This window comes from Oncorhynchus mykiss, chromosome 5, assembly GCF_057628025.1.
Source record: "Oncorhynchus mykiss isolate SJ-2025 chromosome 5, ASM5762802v1, whole genome shotgun sequence".
NCBI lineage: Eukaryota > Metazoa > Chordata > Actinopteri > Salmoniformes > Salmonidae > Oncorhynchus > Oncorhynchus mykiss.
In genome coordinates, this window is record NC_143026.1 from 75,779,662 (window position 1) to 75,806,327 (window position 26,666).

The following is a 26,666-nucleotide window of genomic DNA, read 5'->3' on the forward strand; positions in this document are numbered from 1 at the left end:
ACAACACAGAGTTACACATGGAGTAAACAATTAACAAGTCAATAACACAGTAGAAAACAAAGGGGGAGTCTATATACAATGTGTGCAAAAGGCATGAGGTAGGCGAATAATTACAATTTTGCAGATTAACACTGGAGTGATAAATGATCAGATGGTCATGTACAGGTAGAGATATTGGTGTGCAAAAGAGCAGAAAAGTAAATAAATAAAAACAGTATGGGGATGAGGTAGGTGAAAATGGGTGGGCTATATACCAATAGACTATGTACAACTGCAGCGATCGGTTAGCTGCTCAGATAGCTGATGTTTGAAGTTGGTGAGGGAGATAAAAGTCTCCAACTTCAGCGATTTTTGCAATTCGTTCCAGTCACAGGCAGCAGAGTACTGGAACGAAAGGCGGCCAAATGAGGTGTTGGCTTTAGGGATGATCAGTGAGATACACCTGCTGGAGCGCGTGCTACGGATGGGTGTTGCCATCGTGACCAGTGAGCTGAGATAAGGCGGAGCTTTACCTAGCATGGACTTGTAGATGACCTGGAGCCAGTGGGTCTGGCGACGAATATGTAGCGAGGGCCAGCCGACTAGAGCATACAAGTCGCAGTGGTGGGTGGTATAAGGTGCTTTAGTGACAAAACGGATGGCACTGTGATAGACTGCATCCAGTTTGCTGAGTAGAGTGTTGGAAGCCATTTTGTAGATGACATCGCCGAAGTCGAGGATCGGTAGGATAGTCAGTTTTACTAGGGTAAGCTTGGCGGCGTGAGTGAAGGAGGCTTTGTTGCGGAAAAGAAAGTCGAGTCTTGATTTGATTTTCGATTGGAGATGTTTGATATGAGTCTGGAAGGAGAGTTTGCAGTCTAGCCAGACACCTAGGTACTTATAGATGTCCACATATTCTAGGTCGGAACCATCCAGGGTGGTGATGCTAGGCGGGCATGCGGGTGCAGGCAGCGATCGGTTGAAAAGCATGCATTTGGTTTTACTAGCGTTTAAGAGCAGTCGGAGGCCACGGAAGGAGTGTTGTATGGCATTGAAGCTTGTTTGGAGGTTAGATAGCACAGTGTCCAATGACGGGCCGAAAGTATATAGAATTCTCTAAACCTCAGAACAAACCCCCTCTATTCTCTAAACCTCAGAACAAACCCCCTCTATTCTCTAAACCTCAGAACAAACCCCCTCTTTTCTCTAAACCTCAGACCAAACCCCCTCTTTTCTCTAAACCTCAGACCAAACATTTAACACTTCAGGATGGCTTCCATTTCACAGAACCATTTTCTGCTCTTCTCCATTTCATAAAATGCTCCATCCCAGGGCATGCAGAGCAGAGGGTGTTCTGTACATGTATATGTACTGAATGAATAAGCACTTCCTGTTGCAGTCAGTTGGGGGGGGGGTTATGGTCTGAAATGTATACGACTATGTCACTCTCTCTCCAGCAGTACTAACAATACCACACCACTCAGAGAGTATGGCGTAGGCATTAAAATACGCTAAAAGTATTTCTGTTTCCTCACAAACCCTGTCCAGAGAAATGCCTCCAACACTTTTTAAATGATTGTACGGCTCTATTACACAGTTTTATAGGAGAGTGTAGATCAAATGAATGGCTGATTTTACAACTACAATAGAAAACACTGTTTGCATTAAATTAACTAAAGTAAGCAGAGATTCAGTTTCAGAGGGAAAACTACCCTTGGTATGAGTAGGTCGAGAGAGGGAGAGAGGAGGGGGGGAGATAGAGACAAATACTTCATCAGAGAAGAAAGAAAGGACTGTTTATTTATTGTATGAAATTAATACTTCAAAACCATTCATTAGTTGGGACAGACAGACATATACAAGGCAAGCTCACACACAAACTGGGTGTGACTCAAACTTATATTTGAGTCATTTAGCAGATGCTTTTATCCAGAGCGACTTATAGGAGCAATTAGGGTTAAGTGCCTTGCTCATGGGCACATCGGCAGATTTTCCACATAGTCGGCTCGAGGATTCAAATCAACGCTCTTAACCGGTAGGCTACCTGCTGCCACACAAAAACTGTGCACATACATCTATAACATTGAGGAAGACAGAGAGACAGCAGTGTGCCCCGACTGATGAAAATACATGATTAACCTTTGATCCTCTTTCTGTTCTGTGTTAGTGTGTGTGAAAGAGTGTGTGTGTTGAATGATAACTATGATATGGGGCTAACTGTCAGGGGAGACAGATAATGTGAATGTGGAGGAGCTGTGTGTGTTGTGTTCAGATCCTGTGATAATGTGTTTAGGGCTGGGGGGTTGTGGGTTGATAAGAGGAGGGGGGAGTGGCCTCTCCCCTCTGGTGGTCCCTGGGTGCTCCTGGTCTGAATTACGTGGGGGGCGGTGTACAGTGGAATGAATGTTTGTGTCTGATCTCTGAAACCACAATGACCTGAGAGACAAGGAGGCAAGGCATGGGAACTTGGTAGCGGTGTGTGTGTGTGTGTGTGAGTGAATAAGTAGCTCTTTCTGCATCTGTATGAATATGCGAGTGTGTGTGTTTGCGTGAGTGTTTATTGACTCTGTAAAACCATTACTGTGAAAACAGAGTGGACGGGAGTGATTGTGAGACAGAGCAGTGGGTTTAATTTGATACCTGAAACCCAAATAAACCCTCAGACCTGCCAGATCTGCACTTAGAGCTACAATAAACCCTGCTGATACCTGACACTATACCTGTTTACATGCTCATCAGTCAACACACAGCCAGCCAGCCAGCCAGCCAACCACACACAGCCAGCCAGCCAGCCAAAGCCAGCCAGCCAACCACACACAGCCAGCCAGCCACACACAGCCAGCCAGTCAGTCACACACAGCCAGCCAGCCAACCACACACATCCAGCCAGTCAGACACACACAGTCAGCCAGTCAGCCACACACAGTCAGCCAGTCAGCCACACACAGTCAGCCAGCCAGTCAGCCACACACAGTCAGCCAGCCAGTCACACAGCCAGCCAGCCAGCCACACACAGCCAGCCAGCCAGCCAGCCTCACACACACACACACACAGCCAACCAGCCACACACAGGCTTCCTATAGAAACAGATTTGTAAAAATGTTTGCAAAAAGACATTCTGGATTTTTTTTAGGCAGTAAAAGGGGGGTTAGGCTACATTTCTGAAACCCAGGCAAAAATGACCCGTTTGAAAAACATGAAGACAGCATCAATAGCCATAACTCTCAGTGAATGGTAGATTGGGGTGGGACCAAACAGAGCCTGGTGATTGAAGCCACATGTTGAGGCACAGTGCAGATCACACACACTCATGACTTGATTGATTAATTGAGAGTTGCTCTTTTCCTCCCTAAAACACCAAGTTACACAGAAAAGTCAAAGCAGATACCAAGTATGGGTCATACAGTACACTATACACTACTATTACCCCCCCCCCCCCCCTTCTCAAAAATGCACACACACACACATGCTAAAATGCATACACACTCAGAAATGATCAAATTCACCATGAGGGGTTCAGATCCAGTCACACACACTACCGGGGCGGCAGGTAGCCTAGTGGTTAGAGCATGGAACTAGTAGCTGAAAGGTTGCAAGATCCAATCCCCGAGCTGACAAGGTAAAAAAAAAAGAATCTGTAATTGAAAATAAGAATTTGTTGAGGACTGACTCAGGCAGAACATACAGTACAAGTATACTGTACTTAGAGCAGACCTACAGTGATATACTGTACTGAGAGCAGACCTACAGTGATATACTGTACTGAGAGCAGACCTACAGTGATATACTGTACTTAGAGCAGACCCACAGTGATATACTGTACTTAGAGCAGACCCACAGTGATATACTGTACTTAGAGCAGACCCACAGTGATGTACTGTACTTAGAGCAGACCCACAGTGATGTACTGTACTTAGAGCAGACCTACAGTGATGTACTGTACTTAGAGCAGACCTACAGTGATATACTGTACTGAGAGCAGACCTACAGTGATATACTGTACTGAGAGCAGACCTACAGTGATATACTGTACTGAGAGCAGACCTACAGTGATATACTGTACTGAGAGCAGACCTACAGTGATATACTGTACTGAGAGCAGACCTACAGTGATATACTGTACTGAGAGCAGACCTACAGTGATATACTGTACTGAGAGCAGACCTACAGTGATATACTGTACTGATAGCAGACATACAGTGATATACTGTACTGATAGCAGACATACAGTGATATACTGTACTGATAGCAGACCTAGTCAGTGATATACTGTACTGATAGCAGACCTACAGTGATATACTGTACTGATAGCAGACCTACAGTGATATACTGTACTGAGAGCAGACCTACAGTGATATACTGTACTGAGAGCAGACCTACAGTGATATACTGTACTGAGAGCAGACCTACAGTGATATACTGTACTTAGAGCAGACCTACAGTGATATACTGTACTTAGAGCAGACCTACAGTGATATACTGTACTTAGAGCACACCTGCAGTGATATACTGTACTTAGAGCAGACCTAGTCAGTGATATACTGTACTTAGAGCAGACCTAGTCAGTGATATACTGTACTTAGAGCAGACCTAGTCAGTGATATACTGTACTTAGAGCAGACCTAGTCACAGTGATATACTGTACTTAGAGCAGACCTAGTCACAGTGATATACTGTACTTAAAGCAGACCTAGTCACAGTGATATACTGTACTTAGAGCAGACCTAGTCAGTGATATAATGTACTTAGAGCAGACCTAGTCAGTGATATACTGTACTTAGAGCAGACCTAGTCACAGTGATATACTGTACTTAGAGCAGACCTAGTCACAGTGATATACTGTACTTAGAGCAGACCTAGTCACAGTGATATACTGTACTTAGAGCAGACCTAGTCAGTGATATACTGTACTTAGAGCAGACCTAGTCAGTGATATACTCGACTTAGAGCAGACCTACAGTGATATACTGTACTTAGAGCAGACCTAGTCAGTGATATAGTGTACTTAGAGCAGACCTAGTCAGTGATATACTGTACTTAGAGCAGACCTACAGTGACGTACTGTACTTAGAGCAGACCTACAGTGACGTACTGTACTTAGAGCAGACCTACAGTGACGTACTGTACTTAGAGCAGACCTACAGTGACGTGCTGTACTTAGAGCAGACCTACAGTGATATACTGTACTTAGAGCAGACCTACAGTGATATACTGTACTGAGAGCAGACCTACAGTGTTATACTGTACTTAGAGCAGACCCACAGTGATATACTGTACTTAGAGCAGACCTACAGTGATATACTGTACTTAGAGCAGACCTACAGTGATGTACTGTACTGAGAGCAGACCCACAGTGATATACTGTACAGAGCAGACCTACAGTGATATACTGTACTTAGAGCAGACCTACAGTGATATACTGTACTTAGAGCAGACCTACAGTGATATACTGTACTGAGAGCAGACCTACAGTGATGTACTGTACTGAGAGCAGACCTACAGTGATGTACTGTGACGACTGTCTGCTGTACTCTTTGCTCTTGTTATTAGGATGTTGGTGGGCGGAGCTGGGAGGGTTGTCAGCGACATGGGGGTCCCGGGATAAATAGACCTCTTCCCCATTCACTGAGGAGACTCTCTCCATGCAGACACACTGTTAGATTTTGGTTGTGGCATTTTTTGTTTGTTTGCTTTGGCACCTTTCAGCACCCCTCATTATCACATTTATGCATGCATCACTCACTACTGATTACTGACTAACACCATTGTTAATTGTACTTACGTTAACTCAGTTAAAATATATTTTTGTTATTCCTTATCTCCACATTGTCACGGACTTCGGACTGTCCGGTTCGTGACAAGTGGGGGCTCGTCTGGGATCTTGAAGGTGTTGTGTTTGGGAGAAAACGTGGAGTTAACGTTAAACTCTGTAGGTGCTCTGTTTGCATCTTTTGTTACAGCTTGTTTGAGTTGTAATGTTTGGTGCCCAGTGTTGGTTCCCTTTGTTTGTTTGGTAAACTTGCCACAGTGGTGGATAGGTGGTTGTGTGTTGCGTTGGAGGGAGTACCTTGGTTAGTTTCCAGGCCCCTGCCCAGGCTGGAGACTCTTGCTCTACTCGCTGTTGGGACGTCGGTCCGAGGTGGTGAGTACAATCAGCTGTGTACCTCAGTGGGAGATTTGGGTAGGGTAGTGATACTTGCTACCCAGAGCTATAGCCTTTTTTTCCCCCTGTTAGGCTTAGCGACATGTTTCACTTTGGAATATGTTGGGCATGGTTATTTAGTTATTTTTGTGTGGTGTCTGGACTGAGCAGTTGTCTCGGGGCACATGGCTTGGGGGAATCTGCCAGCGTGTTGTTTTTTCTTTCGTCCCCCACTTGCCAGCGGGCTACAGTGCGTAATTACCCACCACAAATCCATACAAAGACTAGGGTTGAGTTATTGTAGGTTTTGGGGAAGCTCCATATATATCTCATCTCTCTTCTGTGGTGCCCAGTGTGACTGTCATCTCTCTCTTGTTGTGGTTCGGTCTGGTGTGCCCAGCAGAGGGGAAGAGCAAGATTTTTTGTTGTTGTTGTATTTACTTGTGACTAAGGCATCTAATGTAGACGAGTTCATTCGCTTTCCATCAGAGGAACTGTTAGAATTATGTACTAAAGAACAGCTGTTGAAGATCGCTGATCACTACCAGGTTGAAATTAGTGATAAATGTCAAATTCTGTTCAGTTGATATTGAAGGCCAATCTGATGGAGAGTGGTATTCTTGAAGTTGCAACTGCCGAGGACTCGCCGCCACCTCAGCCGTTTCCCGGTTTTGTTAATGGCCAAGTGGTCGGTCTGTCTTTTAAACACCAGAAAGAACTGCTTCTGTTACAGCTAGAGCGTGATTGTGAGAAGCTAGAGCGTGATTGTGAGAAGCTAGAGCATGAAAAATAATTGGCATATAAACAGGATTTGGGGCAGCTAAAACCAACAGACGGCTAGAGTTGGTTAGGGAAATAAGGCTCTCGGGAGAGTTTGCTCTGGGAAGGTGACCCAGATTTACCTAGGGGTCGTGCCCGGACTCACTTGATATTTTTGGAAACTTACGGTTGTTGCCAAGATTTAATGAGAAGGACCCTGAGACGTTATTTTTGTTGGAGCTTGTTGCTGATGCGCTCGCTCGTGCGCCCTGTCCCTGAATGTCTACGTGACTGACCACTGTTTATTTTGTTTGATATTGTCCTGTTCTGTCGCTCCTGTCGTCTCTTCTGGTCTCGTATTCTTCTTTCCTCTTAAAGGTTGCTTCCTGTGTGCAAAGGTTGCTGAGGTCTAGGGAGGACGAGGTTGGCTGGGGCAAGTGGAAGTGTGAACACCTCATGGATTTGGGACGCAGGCTGGGTCTTTTACTTGGATGCAGGGCAGTATTTTGTTTGACACTGGTATGGTGTTCCGGGGTCCTGGTTGGTCCATGGTTTTGTGGGGTGTGACGACCCTCCCGCTCTGTCTGCCATATTCTTTCTTTACTCTTGTTAGGTACACTAGACCTCACTGACTGACTGCCCAGACGGTCCAATTTTTGTTTGTTTAATATTCTTGTGGGGATTTCTGGTTCCCATAAGTTTAGTTAAACACGTACAAACACGGGTTGTGCCCTCTGGAAAATGTGTGAGCCCATGCAGCCTGAGGGCAGAGGGGTATAGTCATTAACCCCAGGAGCAGTAGCTTATAGAAATGGGTTACAATAACACACAGCACTACCAGCCACACAGGCTCCACCCATCACAATACACACAGAGTCCTATGGAAACCCACTAAACTAATACACTGTGAAAGAGCAATAAAGAGGTGTTATGAGGACTTACATAAAACGCATTGTTTAAGCAAACCTATCAAATGTTGTACAGTAGATACCAAAATATATTTTGATGAGAAAGTATTTATAAGTGACAGTGTGCATATCTTACTGAGCCTGATAAAGAATGGTACAACATTAAAGACGTGTGTGTGTGTATGTGTGTGTTGGGGCTCTTGACCGGTGCAGTGACGCATGGAGGCCCTACAGGAGGCCTGTGTTCCCACCTGAGACCCAGAGGGGGTCTGACTGGGCGAAGTGGGTTGGAGCTGGAGAGTGTTACTGTACAAATACACACGTGTAGAATTGAGGGTCATAAAAAACGTGTTACTATCTGAAGACTTTCATGTTGCACTGAAAATTTTACATTTTGTTAAGTAATCAACAATTGTGAGCAAAAACATCTGTCTCAATTTCCTTTGCCAACACTGAGATTATCTATTAGAATAGGGATCCTAAGGCAGAGTTGGGGAACTTGTTTTTGGCCATTTTAAAGCTAATTTCCTGCAATTTTAAAAATTTTGCCATGTCTTATGTGTGTTCATGTGATATGAGTGACTCAAACATTACAAAAAAATGAAATAATTGTTTGCGGACAACGACCAGTTGATCTGGACATTTCTGACAAATTATAAATAGCTCTAAGGTACTGTATGCAATGACAAGACAAGAGGAAAACTGCTGATGGACTACCCAATTTCGAAATTGTGCAATTTCTTTGGCAGGGGGGGCCATCCGCGCCCCCTCTGCTGACCCCCTCCCCCCTACAGTTTGGGAACCACTGTATGCATGAGTAGGTGTTTTATGAATATGAAAAGAGTTAGAGAACAACTGTGTACTACTAACCAACACTACAGTGATTTGTTACTCAGGAGCCAGGAATCCTTCCAGCAGCCAATATGAAGGAGAGAGGCAGGGTTGGCAGAGAGAGGGAGCCAACAGGAAATGGGGAAATTAGAACCATATATCCCGTAAGTCAATAACACAAAACACATTCTTAGGATTTGCTATCTCAACAAAGTAGAGGGGAAATTAAAAGGCAGCCAAAAATAGTGGTTGTTTGAACAGGGGAGTCAGAGGCAGGCTGAGGGGATCCACAGGTCTGACAGTATGAAGGCTCTGAGGGTTTACATGTAGGGTGTCCAATCAGAAACTCATCGTTTGACCACTGGGTAAAATAATTGTGTAGATAATCCTCTAAGAAAATCAATGGTTCAAACCTCATGTCTCTTATAATCTGTTAAAAACCTATTTGAGATTTTACCCTTGTATGATGGTCAAAAATAGGGCAACTAAATCAATGGAGGCCAGAGAAGATGCTGTGTGAGAATTAAAACTACCTGACAGGCTTACCATTGAACTTGTCATATTTCTTCTCAAATCTGGAGGACATAAAACATATAGAGGTAAGATAGACGTTGATTGCTGTTTGGGGTTTTAGGCTGGGTTTCTGTACAGCACTTTGAGATATCAGCTGATGTACGAAGGGCTATATAAAATAAATTTGATTGATTTTGAGACGACGTGTAGTATTTTCATTTTTTAGGACTCGCAGTTCATAATGTGAAGTTCCTGTTCTTTTTTGAAGACTTCTCACAAAAACAATCGTAACTCTGTGAAATGTCAGAGCGTACCCCAAGCTTTTTCATTTCAAGGCCTGTCAAAACATTTCATTCAGCTTGTGCTAATTTTGACGACGACCACAAAGTGTGAAATCCTCAAGTTTCGCCGATAAAGATGCATTGCTCTGTCAAAGTTCGGTGCTTATTTTCAGATGTATTAGGTTATGAAATCCAACTTTTGGAATATAATGTTAATGATATGTTAGAGAAAGACCCCAATGAATGATTCAGAATATGACAAAACATATTTGTCTTAGTAAAATGTATTTTATAACATAAAGAAGTGAAATGTCATCACCAAAGCATGTTTTCACCCTAGCGAATGACCCATTAGGAGCAAGGTGTTTGTGTGTACACTAAGCTGACACACTACAACACACCAGATATTTCAGAGAGCGGTGAGATGACAGGGCTCCTCTACAAAGGGCATCTCACCCAGTAAAGTATGCACAGTTCTAGCATCCATAGCATCATATCGATCTCCATCCCTCTATCCATCTCTCAGTATGAGAGGTTCACCTGGGTTTAAACAGAGTTTAGCCGAACCAAAGTGAGAGGGGGGAGCTCATAGATGGAGCGCAGACAGAAAGCAGCTGTCAGCATCAAAGAGCGGAGCAGACCTTGTGTGTCTGTGCGAGCCAGCGGGAGACAGACAGACAGCCTGAGAGGACCAAGACACAGACGTGTCTCATTCAGAGCAGATAAGAGGGAGAGAGAGAAGATGGAGAACGTGAGTGTGTTTTTATGTGCAAGGAAGAGAGGAAGAGACAGCAAAATGGAAAGAAAACAGACGACAAAGGAGAACGAGTGATAGAAAGAGAGCTTGAGTTAAAGAGAGAAAGAGGACGGTGAGACCGTGAGAGTGAGTGTTCTGTATTTACTCAGGCCAGAGCTTATTAGAGACCCTGATCCCCTTCCTCTGTGGAGCAGAACACCAACAGCACAGGAAGAACACTCATCTCCCTCAAGGTCAGGGGGAGGAAACCCTGGTCCTGGAGCAGGCACTTCATGTTTTTGACATGGGAGATCAGGAGTGTTGAATTTAGGCAATCACTGAACTGGTCAGGAGTGGTACCTATTTGGAACCAAATCCTGCAGTACCTGAGGCCTATCCCCGCTCTAGGCATTCACTACTGCTGCTGGGGGAACTGCTGCTACTGCTGCTGGGGGAACTGCTGCTACTGCTGCTGTGGGAACAGCTGCTACTGCTGCTGGGGTAACTGCTGCTACTGCTGCTGGGGTAACTGCTGCTACTGCTGCTGGGGTAACTGCTGCTACTACTGCTGGGGGAACTGCTGATGCTGCTGGGGGAACTGCTGATGCTGCTGGGGGAACTGCTGATGCTGCTGGGGGAACTGCTGCTGCTGCTGGGGGAACTGCTGCTGCTGCTGGGGGAACTGCTGCTGCTGCTGGGGGAACTGCTGCTGCTGCTGGGGGAACTGCTGCTGGGGAAATTGCTGATACTGCTGGGGGAACTGCTGCTGCTGCTGGGGGAACTGCTGCTACTGCTGGGGGAACTGCTGATACTGCTGGGGGAACTGCTGATACTGCTGGGGGAACTGCTGATACTGCTGGGGGAACTGCTGCTACTGCTTCTACTGGGGGAACTGCTGCTGGAAGAACTGCTGCTACTGCTTCTACTGGGGGAACTGCTGCTGGAAGAACAGCTGCTTCTACTGCTGCTCCTGGGGGAACTGCTGCTACTGCTGGGGGAACTGCTGCTACTGCCGGGGGAACTGCTGCTACTGCCGCTGGAAGAACTGCTGCTACTGCCGCTGGAAGAACTGCTGCTACTGCCGCTGGAAGAACTGCTGCTACTGCCGCTGGAAGAACTGCTGCTACTGCCGCTGGAAGAACTGCTGCTACTGCCGCTGGAAGAACTGCTGCTACTGCCGCTGGTGGAACTGCTGCTACTGCTACTGCTACTGCTGCTGGTGGAACTGCTGCTACTGCTGCTGGTGGAACTGCTGCTACTGCTACTGCTGCTGGTGGAACTGCTGCTACTGGTGGAACTGCTTCTACTGCTACTGCTGCTGGAGGAACTGCTGCTGGAAGAACTGCTGCTACTGCTACTGCTGCTGGTGGAACTGCTGCTACTGGAACTGCTGCTACTGCTGCTACTGGAACTGCTGCTACTGCTGCCGGGGGAACTGCTGCTACTGCTGCCGGGGGAACTGCTGCTACTGCTGCCGGGGGAACTGCTGCTACTGCTGCCGGGGGAACTGCTGCTACTGCTGCCGGGGGAACTGCTGCTACTGCTGCCGGGGGAACTGCTGCTACTGCTGCCGGGGGAACTGCTGCTACTGCTGCCGGGGGAACTGCTGCTACTGCTGCCGGGGGAACTGCTGCTACTGCTGCCGGGGGAACTGCTGCTACTGCTGCCGGGGGAACTGCTGCTACTGCTGCCGGGGGAACTGCTGCTACTGCTGCCGGGGGAACTGCTGCTACTGCTGCCGGTGGAACTGCTGCTACTGCTGCCGGTGGAACTGCTGCTACTGCTGCTGGTGGAACTGCTTCTACTGCTACTGCTGCTGGAAGAACTGCTGCTGGAAGAACTGCTGCTACTGCTGCTGGAAGAACTGATGCTACTGCTGCTGGAAGAACTGATGCTACTGCTGCTGGAAGAACTGATGCTACTGCTGCTGGAAGAACTGATGCTACTGCTGCTGGAAGAACTGCTGCTACTGCTGCTGGAAGAACTGCTGCTACTGCAGCTGGAAGAACTGCTGCTACTGCTGCTGGAAGAACTGCTGCTACTGCTGCTGGGGGAACTGCTGCTACTGCTGCTGGGGGAACTGCTGCTACTGGAACTGCTGCTACTGCTGCTGGGGGAACCTGCTGCTACTGGAACTGCTTCTACTACTGCTGGGGGAACTGCTGCTACTGGAACTGCTGCTACTGCTGCTGGGGGAACTGCTGCTACTGGAACTGCTGCTACTGCTGCTGGGGGAACTGCTGCTACTGCTGCTGGGGGAACTGCTGCTACTGCTGCTGGGGGAACTGCTGCTACTGCTGCTGGGGGAACTGCTGCTACTGCTGCTGGGGGAACTGCTGCTACTGCTGCTGGAACTGCTGCTACTGCTGCTGGAACTGCTGCTACTGCTGCTGGAACTGCTGCTACTGCTGCTGGTGGAACTGCTGCTGGTGGAACTGCTGCTACTGCTGCTGGTGGAACTGCTGCATCTTCCACCTGAGGGCACAGCTAGAAGCAGCAGCTACACCAGTGATGCTGAAACTGATTGACACCCATCTGTAATTTCTCAGGAACCGTGTAAGAGAGGAGATGTGGAACATTGGGTTTGAGTGAGTCACAAGTCTACTGGTCAGTAGGGAGAGATGGGAAGAAGCACTAAGATAAGCCTGTCTGTCTACCACAACACTAAACAGACAGTAAAGAGAGAGGGAGAAAGGAACAGACATTAACCAGCATATCAAAACACAGGATCAAACAAAACACAGTGAGGGGTTGGAGTAGGGGGAGCTGCAGGGGGAAGAGAGGGGAGAGGGGGAGCTGCAGGGGGAAGAGTACGGGGAGGAGAGGGGGAGGGGGGGCTGCAGGGAGACGTCGGGGGCAGTAGGGGGAGACGTCGGGGGCAGTAGGGGGAGACGTCGGGGGCAGTAGGGGAAGGAGGAGAGGGGGCAGTAGGGGAGACGTCTTGGGCAGTAGGGGGAGGAGAGAGGGCAGTAGGGGGAGGAGAGAGGGCAGTAGGGGAGATGTAGGGGGAGGAGAAGGGGGGGGCAGTAGGGGGAGGAGAAAAGGGGGAAGTATGGGGAGAAGAGGGGGCAGTAGGGAGAAGAGGGGGCAGTAGGGGAAGGAGAGAGGGCAGTATGGGAAGGAGAGAGGGCAGTATGGGAAGGAGAGAGGGCAGTAGGGGAAGGAGAGAGGGCAGTAGGGAAAGGAGAGAGGGCAGTAGGGAAAGGAGAGAGGGCAGTAGGGATAGGAGAGAGGGCAGTAGGGAGAGGAGAAAGGGGGCATCCCCCCTGGCTTTGAGGAACACCTGGCCTCCTGACAGGAAATGACCTGGACAGCACGAGCAGAGCCGAACGGCAGGAGAGCTTCCATCTGGCATCAGGGCCGTAGTAGAGGAACACACTTCCACGCCTAGGAGGAGCACACACAACCACTAAGACCAGAACTAGCAATCTAGTCCCTCTAGATCTACTGTCCAGTATTGAGTAACACCACAGTATCAGTCTTTCCCCCCCTACTACTGCTCAGTACAGCCAGTCCTCTTGTCCCTTCACAAACATCTAATGAAGGCCAGAGGTTAAAAAAATAGGGCACAAATGTCTTTATAGCTAAGGAAAGCTGTCACATATAATCCTCAGAAGTCCCAAAGCAACTATATTTAAAATATGTATTATCATTTCATGCAGTAATTGTAAAGGGAAAACAAGTCAATCACAGAGTAACTTGAGCTGAGTGAGAGATAGCTAGTAGAGAGTAGATAAGAGCTGTAGGAATGAGGGGAAAGAGAGAGAAAGAGGCAGAGGAAGAGAGAGCGAGGGGACAGTTTGCGGAGGAAAGCATGTACAGAGTGACAGGTCATCTCTCACTGCTGTCTGGAATCCGTAATGTAAACAGGCTCTTCCACAGCAGCCAGATAAAACACAGATATACAGTAAAACACTGAGCACTCTGGGAACAGGAGCACACACAGACCTTTGTCTATTGAGACTCCTCAAACTCTCCCCCTATCTGCCTCTCTGTATAGTATGTGTGATGCAGATACAATAGAAGTTTCATATGACAGGATGACCCTCCCCCCATGTGGGTAGTTCTGGGGCTGAGAGGGGAGAGAGGCATGGGGGGTAAGGGGGGTCAGAAGACAGAGAGGAAAGAGAGACACTGGGGAGTAGAGAGGACAGGAGGCCCAACAGGACCTCTCCACTGACCCTGTGTTATAGGGTGACCACAGCCTGCACTGATGCGTGTGCAGGGGCCAGCAGGGCCAATGTCACAGCGTTCCTCTGAGCCAGTGTGTGTGTGTGTGTGTGTGTGTGTGTGTATGTGTGTGAGAGAAAGAGAAAGTGTGTTTGAGTGTAATACAATTCCCTCTGGGCTTATATCTGCTTACGACTAGCCTTTTATGATGTGCATTTCCTGTCATAAATACACAGAGGAGGAATTCTGAGCGGACGTTTAACACCCTCCACAAAGCAGACGGTAGGACTGGAGGTGTAAACAATACATTGGAAGTGGTCTAGAGATGGTCCCAGGGTTAAAACCTATATTCCAATGGTAGACCTTCAAAACAGGATTACTGTGGATGAAGGGAACAGGCTGTCTGTATTACTGTACACACTGATGACTACAAGGAAGTGAAGTGGGCTGAGTGTAACACACACTCCCGTGGTCTAACCTCCTGACCGGTTGTGTCCTGCATTGGAGTAGTTTAATTTCTGTTGATTAAAGCCTGGGGATCCGTGTGTGTGTGTATTTGTAGAGGGGATCGATGGGTTGATCTGAGAAAAGTCTTCCAATTAAAAATGAGACAAATTTTGAGTCATTTCATAAATGCAGTGAAACTGGGGAAATAATCTTAATCAAGCCTAATCACCCTCATGCTCCGCTTCCCCTGTAACTAGCTCTCTGCTGCAGGGCCTGGGAGAGAGAGGGAGGAATGAACAGAGAGAGGGGGGAGAAGGGGGAGGGAAAAGACAGAAGAAAGGAGAAAGAAAAAGAGAGCGAGAGCTGATGGCCAGAGTGTAAAATAACTTTTATGTCCCAGGACTTCTCCCGTCCATGGAGACAGAACGCGTTGCCATGCCAACCTAAACAGCTTCTTTGGGGAGGTCCGTCTGTCCCGTCACTCCCTGCTCCCCCTCACACACCCCAAGGACAGAATGGAAAACAAATCCAACTAGTGTGTGTGTGAGAGACAGGGGTGCTCAGAACATACTTAGGTTGGAGTCATTAAAACTTGTTTTTCAACCACTCCACAAATGTCTTGTTAACAAACTATAGTTTTGGCAAGTCGGTTAGGACATCTACTTTGTGCAAGATAAGTAATTTTTCCAACAATTGTTTACAGACAGATTATTTCACTTATAATTCATTGTATCACAATTCCAGTGGGTCAGAAGTTTACATACACTAAGTTGACTGTGCCTTTAAACAGCTTGGAAAATTCCAGATAATGATGTCATGGCTTTAGAAGCTTCTGATAGGCTAATTGAGTCAATTGGAGGTGTACCTGTTGATGTATTTCAAGGCCTACCTTCAAACTCAGTGCCTCTTTACTTGACATCATGGGAAAATCTAAAGAAATCATCCAAGACCTCAGAAAAAAAATTGTAGACCTCCACAAGTTGTTCATCCTTGGGAGCAATTTCCAAACGCCTGAAGATACCACATTCATCTAAAAAAAAAACAATGGTACTAAAGTATAAACACCATGGGACCACACAGCCGTCATACCGCTCAGGAAGGAGATGCATTCTGTCTCCTAGAGATGAACATACTTTGGCGCGAAATGTACAAATCAATTCCAGAGCAACAGCAAAGGACCTTGTGAAGATGCTGGAGGAAACAGGTACAAAAGTATCTATATCCACAGTAAAACAAGCCCTATATCAACATGACCTGAAAGGCCACTCAGCAAGGAAGAAGCCACTGCTCCAAAACCGCCATAAAAAATCCAGACTACGGTTTGCAACTGCACATGGGGACAAATATCATACTTTTTGGAGAAATGTCCTCTGGTCTGATGAAACAAAAATAGAACTGTTTGACCATCATCATGTTTGGAGGAAAAAGGGGGAGGCTTGTAAGCTGAAGAACACCCGTCCCAACCGTGAAGCACGGGAGTGGTGCTTTGCTGCAGGAGGGACTGGTGCACTTCACAAAATAGATGGCATCATGAGGTAGGAAAATTATGTGGATATATTGAAGCAACATCTCAAGACATCAGTCAGGAAGTTAAAGCTTGGTCGCAAATGGGTCTTCCAAATGGACACTGACCCCAAGCATACTTCCAAAGTTGTGGCAAAATGGCTTAAGGACAACAAAGTCAAGGTATTGGGAGTGGCCATCACAAAGCCCTGACCTCAATCCTGTAGAAAATGTGTGGGCAGAACTGGAAAAGTGTGTGCGAGCAAGGAGGCCTACAAACCTGACAGTTACACCAGCTCTGTCAGGAGGAATGGGCCAAAATTCATCCAACTTATTGTGGGAAGCTTGTGGAAGGCTACCCGAAACGTTTGACCTAAGTTAAACAATTTAAAGGCAATGCTACCAAATACTAATTGAGTGAATGTAAACTTCTGACCCACTGGGAATGTGATGAAAGAAATAAAAGTTTAAAATAGTCACTGACATTTCACATTCTTAAAATAAAGTGGTGATCCTAACTGACCTAAAACAGGGCATTTCTACTAGGATTAAATGTCAGGAATTGTGAAAAACTGAGTTTAAATGTATTTGGCTAAGGTGTACGTAAACTTTCGACAACTGTAAAATAGTGAAAGTCCAGTAAAATATATGTCCCGTAAACCCCCGTCCTCCCACGGCTTACAGTAAGTCACCATCACCCATCCTGCACAGGCTAAAACACAATCATGGGACAGAGCCTGGACTGGGATTTCACACTCACTGTAAATACATACTCTCCTGTAACTGGAGCAGAGAATACACACACACATTGATATACACCATCGTATCACACACACACAGATATACACCATCGTATCACACACACACAGATATACACCATCGTATCACAAACACAGATATACACCATCGTATTACACACACAGATATACACCATCATATTACACACACACACACCGTATCACACACACACAGATATACACCATCGTATCACACACACAGATATACACCATCGTATTACACACACAGATATACACCATCGTATCACACACACAGACACACCATCGTATCACAGACACAGATACACACCATCGTATCACAGACACACACCATCGTATCACAGACACACACCATCGTATCACACACACACACACAGATACACACCATCGTATCACACACACACACAGATACGATGGTGTGTATCACACACACACACAGATATGATGGTGTGTATCACACACACACACAGATATACACCATCGTATCACACACACACACACAGATATACACCATCGTATCACATACACACACACACATCGTATCACACACACACAGATATACACCATCGTATCACACACACACACACACACAGATATACACCATCGTATCACACAGATATACACCATCGTATCACACACACACACACACACACACACACAGATATACACCATCGTATCACACACACACACACACAGATATACACCATCATATCACACACACACACACACACACACACACAGATATACACCATCGTATCACACACACACACACACAGATATACACCATCGTATCACACACACACACACAGATATACACCATCGTATCACACACACACACACAGATATACACCATCGTATCACACACACACACACAGATATACACCATCGTATCACACACACACACACACACAGATATACACCATCGTATCACACACACACACACACACACAGATATACACCATCGTATCACACACACAGATATACACCATCGTATCACACACACACACAGATATACACCATCGTATCACACACACACACACAGATATACACCATCGTATCACACACACACACACAGATATACACCATCGTATCACACACACACACACACAAACCCCCATCTTAAGCTACCTCCCACTATGGGACAATAGAGGGGGTGGATGACTGTGTGCTAAACCAAAAATGGGTCTACCCGGGTTGGCAGGAATCCTGACAGGCAATGGAACAAACTCAAGGAGTGACAGAGAATGGGGATGTGGCTATTATGGTGCGTCTGCTGTATCCAACTATGTACAATATGGACCATATGTGCATGAATTTGAATGGTATTTGCTGCTGCTGGGTTGAGTTCCTGACCCCATCCCCAGGTCCTGGTGTGTGTATGATTGTGCTGTCACAGTGACTCCTTTGAGACATACAGTCCTACACCTTAATACAGCATCAACCAAATGGGAGCCACAGTCAATGTAATAACACCCCATAAACACACACCCCCACGGCTCACTGAAGAAACAAGACTCAAACTATTGGCCTCTATACCTCTGAATATTTGCCACAACCCCCCTCTCCTCCCTCCCTCCTGCCCCCAACATCGATCTCTCACACACTAAAACACAAAACCACAACTGAAAATGAAAATTATCGAAGTGACTATTAAAACTATTTACAGCTTGCACACATCACACACTAACCATGTCTGAGACAGACAGAAAGGAGCCAGCCAATCATCTGCCACATCTGAAAAGTGTGATGAGGCTCATGTCCAATTACAGTCAGCCTCTGCTATTCAGTGACATTATTAGCCAATCATCTTCTACCTCCCACTTCTTGTGTTGACTGCAGAGCACTTGGTTCAAGAGCTCATTTCCTAGTCTGAGCTCGAAGCGGAACCATTTCTTGGCAAACACCATTTCTCCCTTTAATTGAACCCATACTTTAACTTCACTCACAGAACTCATACAGTATTCATTCATCACACACACACACACACCTCTTTAGGCTACACACTTCCCTTCAATTAAATCCACACTAGACATTCCCTCATTCAGACTCTCCAGGTGTGTCAAATTGTTAGTATTTTTGTTCTCTTTGTCCACTTCTTCTTCTCCTCCTCTCAATCCCTTCTTTCCCTGAGAGAGGTTGAGATAATGTCTATTCTCCCGCTGAGGACATGGACAACGCCCCTACTTCCTGTACCCCTCGATCAGCAGCAGCTGATGTTGGTAAACAACATCCCCTCTGACTAGGAGACTCGCAGCTGTTCCTGGGTTTGTTGCGTCTGTGAGTTGGTGTCTGTGCGTGCATGCATTTCTGTGTTTGTGTGTCTTTTGTTATGTGTGTGTGTGTGTGTGTGTGTGTGTGTGTGTTTTAAACAGGCCATTAGTGCAGCATCATGCTTGTTTGTAGGAGGGATGCGCTGCTCTTCACTGTGTGTCCCTGAAGGCGGTTGTTAGGAGGGTCAGAGTGTAAGAGACTGTTAGCCTGCCTTTAACCTGCTGTGTGTCTGTCTGTTCTGCTAGTCACTCTGTCCGTATGCTCATTCAATCCTCCTCCTGTTATCTAATCTGGTAGTTTGTGTATGTGAGTGTGTGTGTCTGTACAGAATATGTGCTTCATGTGTGTGTCTGTTAAGCCCAGGCTGTTTACTGTAGCCAAGGGGAACAGAAAAGGGGATTTGTAAAAACATTGTTCTCATGGCGACCAGGTTTCACTCAGCATCTGGTTTCTATTTGATTCCTTTAATTGGGATGAATGTGACAATCAATGTTATTCTCTGCTGCTCGGACAAAGACGGACCCCTGACTCATATTACACACAAACCATTTCATCTGCAACCATAAAAACCAAATCAACACACAGACGGACACGGATACGCACACACTGCTAAGAAAAAGTCTGCTCTTTCCCAGACACACCTGGTGTGCATTTACAGGGTCATTTCTAGTGAAGTGTTTACAGAGAATCACGTTTTTAACATGGGCTACATCCCTGGACCAGCGCCTGCCAGGAGGCCCCTCAGCCAAATAGGACAGAAAGAGAGAAAAAGAGGCCAGAATTCTTCCTTAGCAGCTTTACAGTGAGAGGGAGAGAAGGAGGCAGAGCGAAAGGGAGCAAGGGAGAGAGAGAACAGAGAGAAAAGGACAGAAGTAAGAGAAAGAGAAAAGGAGAGAGAAGATTTAGATAAACAGAGTGAGAAAACTACCCAACCATGTCCATGTGTGTGATAACTATGGTAATAATAAGCAGTGTAATATTTACAGGTGTTTGCTAGCTAGAGAAGGTAAAGAGTGGGCCAAACTAAAAGCACCACTAATTATGAGCTATGTGGCTGGGGAGGACTGTGTGTGTAGCTTCAAGGTTAGAGAACCTCAAACTGGGGGAGGTACACTGTGACATGGTGGTACAGAGCTAATTCATCATTCCCAGAGCTGGCCACAAGCCCTGCTGCCACACAGAGACACACAGAGCAGTTGGAGACACAGACCTGTCCAGACAGAGAGAACAGTTCCAGAGAGACCAGCTCCCGACCACTAGATTGTAAATGTTCTCACGAAGTACATTGCAAGTGGGCAGGGCCCAGCAAAGCTAAGATAGTACACAGACACCAGGGGAGAGGTCAAAGTGCACACACACACACACACCCTCTGCAGCAGGTTCCCACAGTCATGTTTGTTACCATGTGACCTGACAGGGGGGTGTGTGAGCGAGAAGCGGGGAGAGAGATGGGTTGTGAAGTCACTAACAGTCCTTCTACCATCAGCAGCACAGAGGTACAAACAACAGTGTCTTCTCCATCTCTCTGCTACCATATGAACAGTTAACTGGGGTCCTTCTAGAATGACTATAAAGTGGTGATACGTTGCATCTGGTTCAGCTTCGTCTTATCGAGAGCATGGTGTAATTTATGGTTACAGTATTAGTGTTCAGCATTGGTGTGCTTCTGTTAAGGTTTTATTATGGTTGTGTTCAGTACTAACCGGTGAGTTTCTGCAGCAGGGGGCTGAGCTCCGCCTCTCTGGTGATGACCAGGGTGAGTGCTCCAATCAGCTCCCTCTCCACCTTTTCCTCTTCCCCTTCATCGTCTGCAGGCTGGGCCTCTCCAGCCAGTGAGTACAGGTAGACAAGCAGCACCAGCAGCTCATCAGGACCACACTCTTCCTCCCCCGACCGGGACCCTGAACTGTACTCTGAGTTGGACCCCTCCTCACCCTTAACAGCACGAGGTTTCATCAGGGGCAGAAGCTGTCGCAGAACACCAGCAAAGTCAGAGTCTCCCAGAGCCTGCAAACCACACAGGATACACAGAGACATTTTAGAGATATGAAGTAGAAACTACAAACTGAGTAACACAAAACACATCAAATCACCACACACATACAGTGCCTTCAGAAAGTGTTCACACCGCTTGACTTTTTCCACATTTTGCTGTGTTAAAGCCTGAATTTAAAATTGACGAAATAGAGATTTTGTGTCACTGATCTACACACATAGTGGTTAACATGAGTTTAAAATTGACTACCCCATCTCTGTACCCCACACATACAATTATCTGTAAGGTCCCTCAGTTGAGCAGTGAATTTCAAGCACAGATTCAACCACAAAGACCAGGGAGGTTTTCCAATGGTTCTCAAAGTAGGGCACCTATTGGTCGATGAGCAAAAAAAAAAAGCAGACATTGAATATCCCTTTGAGTATGGTGAAGTTATTAATTACCCTGTGGATGGTGTATCAATACACCCAGTCAGTACAAAGATACAGGCGCCATTCTTAACTCAGATGCCGGAGAGGAAGGAAACCGCTCAGAGATTTCACCATGAGGCCAATGTTGATTTTAAAGCAGTTACAGTTTAATGGCTGTGATAGGAGATAACTGAGGATGGATCAACAACATCAGTTACTCCACAATACTACCTTAAATTGAAAAGAAGTGAAAAGGAAGCCTGTACAGAATAACAAATATTCCAAAAAAGGCATCCTGTATCCAATAAGGCACTAAAGTAATACTGTAAAAAATGTGGCAAACAAAAACAAAAAAACAAACATTATGTTTGGGGCAAATCCAACAACACATCACTGAGTACCACTTAATATTTTCAAGCATGGTGGTGGCTGCATCATGTTATGGGTGTGCTTGTCATCAGCAAGGACTAAGGAGTTTTTGGAGGATACAAAAAAACGTAGTAGAGCTAAGCACAGGCAAAACCCTAGAGGAAAACCTGGTTCAGTCCGCTTTCCAACAGACACTGGGAGACAAATTCACCTTTCAGCAGGACAATAACCTAAAACAGAAGGCCAAATATACACTGGAGTTGCTTACTAAGACAACCTTGAATGTTACTGATTGGCCTAGTTACAGTTTTGATTTAAAAACCGTCTTGAAAATCTATGGCAAGACTTGAAAATGGCTGTCTAGCAATGATCAACAACCAACTTGACAGAGCTTGAAAAATGTGTTAAAGAATAATGGGAAAATATTGTACAATCCAGGTGTGGAAGCACTGCTATGGAAAATGTTGAATACAATACCAACAAAGTCAATGAATGTCTAGATCGGCATGTTTTGGCATTTGCTTATTTTATGACTATGAGTAATCCAGTTTTATGGAAATTATTTTTTACTTTTCTTCATTGTGCATTAATTTTATGATGCAACTGTGTATAAGAAATCATTGACCTGTTCATTGGCATGCATACACACCAACAGAGCGTGTGTTTTCGTACTGTTTAGGAGCAGTGACCTGTTTCTCGGTGTTGCTGGGAGTGAGTTTGCGCCCATGCTGGTTCTCCCTGTCCTGGCCCACATGATTTTCATACAGCACAATATACAGCCTAACAGTCAGAATGAGCTCATACCCCTATTAACCAGGGGTGTGTGTAGAAAAGAGTGAGAACGAGAGAGGAGAGAGAGATAGAGAGAAGGAAAGAACGTGAGAAAGAGAGAGAAGGAGTGAGAGAAGCTGCAGTCAGATGCCTCTGTGGATAGATGAGAATTTAATGAGTGTTAAGACCTCAATGTTCCTCCCATCAAGACAAACAGGCTCTCTCTCTACCCAGCTCCTATCGCTGAGCTCTGAGCCCTGGTCTGGTCCACTGAGGGGATCCGGTGTCCAACCCATCACAAACTTCCTCTGGGCCCGGGAGAAGGGAATCAGCATCAGTACTGCACTAACTGCCTTTGAGAGTGTGCATGTGTGTGAATTCAGACATGGGTTCTGAGAGTACGAGTGCTGATCCGTCCATATAATCTTATTCATTATGGAAAAAAAGCAAAAATGATGCAGCACTCCCACTCTCAGACCCTCTGTGTATACGGGCCCTGGTCTCACGGGCCCAATGATCCAATGACCATCACAGTTGGCACTACCCTCTAGCAGTGTTACACGTGAGAACTAGAGTCTAAATGTGCTTGATATCTATCTAGGGCAAGTACAGGGCTCCCGAGTGGCGCAGCGGTCTAAGGCACTGCATCTCAGTGCTAGAGGTATCACTACGAATCCAGGCTGTATCACAACTGGCCGTAATTGGGATTCTCATAGGGAGTTGCACAATTGGCCCAGTGTCGTCTGGGTTTGGCCGGAGTAGGCCGTCATTGTAAATAAGAATTTGTTCTTAACTGACTTGACTAGTTAAATAAAGGTTAAATAAAAAATGACTGTAGTGTTGTCAGAGCTCTGAGTCTCCTGTTCTCTTCCAGCTAGGCCTCAGCCCCAGCCAACCACCGCCCCCAAGGGGTATTCAAACACACAAACCAAATCACAGAACACATTTTTCTCCTTAAACATTGTGAAATCAAATACCTCTCCGAGCTGCACTAAAAAATATTTGCCAAACAATGTTTGGGCTTCTTTTCTCCATTGTGAGTTGAGAGTAGAGAGGAGAAAGTAGAGAGGAGAAAGTAGAGTCTAGAGAGAGTAGAGAGAAAGTAAATAGTAGACAGAATGCAGAGAAGAGAAAGTAGAGAGTAGAATGTAGAGAGAAAGTAGAGAGTAGAGAGTAGATAGGAGAATGCAGAGAGTAGAAAGTAGAGAGGAGAGAAAGTAGAGAGTAGAGAGTAGAAAGTAGAGAGGAGAGAGAAGACAGGAGAAAGCAGAAAGGAGAAAGTAGAGGAGAGAGAAAGTAGAGAGTAGAGAGGAGAAAGTAGAAAGTAGAGGAGAAAGTAGAGAGTAGAAAGTAGAGAGGAGTAGAAAGTAGAGAGGAGAAAGTAGAGAGGAGAGAGTAGAGAGGAGAGAGTAGAGAGAGTAGAGAGGAGAAAGTAGAGAGGAGAAAGTAGAGAGGAGAAAGTAGAGTGGAGTAGAAAGTAGAGAGGAGTAGAAAGGAGTAGAGAGTAGAAAGTAGAGTGAGGAGAAAGGAGAAACGAGAGAGGAGAAAGTAGAGTGTAGAGAGGAGAAAGTAGAGTGAAGAGGAGAGAGGAGAAAGTAGAGAGGAGAAAGTAGAGAGGAGAGAGTAGAGTGTAGAAAGTAGAGAGGAGAGAGTAGAGTGTAGAAAGTAGAGAGGAGAGAGTAGAAATTAGAGAGGAGAAAGTAGAGAGGAGAGAGTGGAGTGTAGAAAGTAGAGAGGAGAGAGTAGAGTGTAGAAAGTAGAGAGGAGAGAGTAGAGTGTAGAAAGTAGAGAGGAGAAAGTAGAGTGAGGAGAAAGGAGAAAGGAGAGAGGAGAAAGTAGAGAGGAGTAGAAAGGAGTAGAGAGTAGAGAGGAGAAAGTAGAGTGTAGAGAGGAGAAAGTAGAGTGAAGAGGAGAGAGGAGAAAGTAGAGAGGAGAAAGTAGAGAGGAGAAAGGAGAAAGTAGAGGAGAATGGAGAAAGTAGAGAGGAGAAAGGAGTAGAAAGTATAGAGGAGAAAGTAGAGAGTAGAAAGTAGAGAGGAGAGAAAGTAGAGAGGAGAGAAAGTAGAGAGGAGAGAGTAAACAGGAGAAAGCAGAAAGGAGAAAGTAGAGAGGAGAGAGTAGAGTGTAGAAAGTAGAGAGGAGAAAGGAGAGAGGAGAAAGTAGAGAGGAGTAGAAAGGAGTAGAGAGTAGAGAGGAGAAAGTAGAGTGTAGAGAGGAGAAAGTAGAGTGAAGAGGAGAGAGGAGAAAGTAGAGAGGAGAAAGTAGAGAGGAGAAAGTAGAGAGGAGAAAGTAGAGAGGAGAAAGGAGAAAGTAGAGGAGAATGGAGAAAGTAGAGAGGAGAAAGGAGTAGAAAGTAGAGAGGAGAAAGTAGAGAGTAGAAAGTAGAGAGGAGAGAAAGTAGAGAGGAGAGAAAGTAGAGAGGAGAGAGTAAACAGGAGAAAGCAGAAAGGAGAAAGTAGAGAGGAGAGAGTAGAGTGTAGAAAGTAGAGAGGAGAAAGTAGAGAGGAGAAAGGAGAAAGGAGAGAGGAGAAAGTAGAGAGGAGTAGAAAGGAGTAGAGTAGAGAGGAGAAAGTAGAGTGTAGAGAGGAGAGAGTAGAGTGAAGAGGAGAGAGGAGAAAGTAGAGAGGAGAAAGTAGAGAGGAGAAAGTAGAGAGGAGAAAGAGAGGAGAGAGTAGAAAGTGTAGAGGAGGAAGTAGAGTGAGGAGAGAGTAGAAAGTGTAGAGGAGGAAGTAGAGTGAGGAGAAAGGAGAAAGTAGAGGAGAAAGGAGAAAGTAGAGAGGAGAAAGGAGTAGAAAGTAGAGAGGAGTAGAAAGTAGAGAGGGGAAAGTATAGTGTAGAAAGGAGAAAGTAGAGAGTAGAAAGTAGAGAGGAGAGAAAGTAGAGAGGAGAGAAAGTAGAGAGGAGAGAGTAGACAGGAGAAAGCAGAAACGAGAAAGTAGAGGAGAGAGAAAGTAGAGAGTAGAAAGTAGAAAGGAGAAAGTAGAGTGGAGTAGAAAGTAGAGAGGAGAAAGTAGAGTGGAGAAAGTAGAGAGGAGAAAGTAGAAAGGAGAAAGTAGAGAGGAGAGAGTAGAGTGTAGAAAGTAGAGAGGAGAGAGTAGAGAGGAGAGAGTAGAGTGTAGAAAGTAGAGTGTAGAGAGGAGAAAGTAGAGAGGAGAAAGTAGAGAGGAGAGAGTGGAGTGTAGAAAGTAGAGAGGAGAGAGTAGAGTGTAGAAAGTAGAGAGGAGAAGGTAGAGTAAGGAGAAAGGAGAGAGGAGAAAGTAGAGAGGAGTAGAAAGGAGTAGAGAGTAGAGAGGAGAGTGTAGAGAGGAGAAAGTAGAGAGGAGAAAGTAGAGAGGAGAAAGTAGAGTGTAGAGAGGAGAAATTAGAGAGGAGAAAGTAGAGAGGAGAGAGTAGAGTGTAGAAAGTAGAGAGGAGAGAGTAGAGTGTAGAAAGTAGAGAGGAGAAAGTAGAGTGAGGAGAAAGGAGAAAGTAGAGAGGAGAAAGTAGAGAGGAGTAGAAAGGAGTAGAGTAGAGAGGAGAAAGTAGAGTGTAGAAAGTAGAGAGGAGAAAGTAGAAAGGAGAAAGTAGAGAGGAGAGAGTAGAGTGTAGAAAGTAGAGAGGAGAGAGTAGAGAGGAGAGAGTAGAGTGTAGAAAGTAGAGTGTAGAGAGGAGAAAGTAGAGAGGAGAAAGTAGAGAGGAGAGAGTGGAGTGTAGAAAGTAGAGAGGAGAGAGTAGAGTGTAGAAAGTAGAGAGGAGAAGGTATAGTAAGGAGAAAGGAGAGAGGAGAAAGTAGAGAGGAGTAGAAAGGAGTAGAGAGTAGAGAGG

General features: G+C 45.8%; 1 protein-coding gene across 1 annotated transcript in view; it reads right to left on the reverse strand.

Annotated features, from left to right (window-relative positions):
- scfd2 (sec1 family domain containing 2) overlaps positions 1-26,666 on the reverse strand; it is a 197,781-nt gene that overhangs the window by 59,519 nt on the left and 111,596 nt on the right. Inside the window, exon 5 of the mRNA XM_036978387.2 lies at positions 21,020-21,323. Coding sequence (XP_036834282.2) covers positions 21,020-21,323 — 304 coding nt within the window. The remainder of the gene's footprint in view (positions 1-21,019; positions 21,324-26,666) is intronic.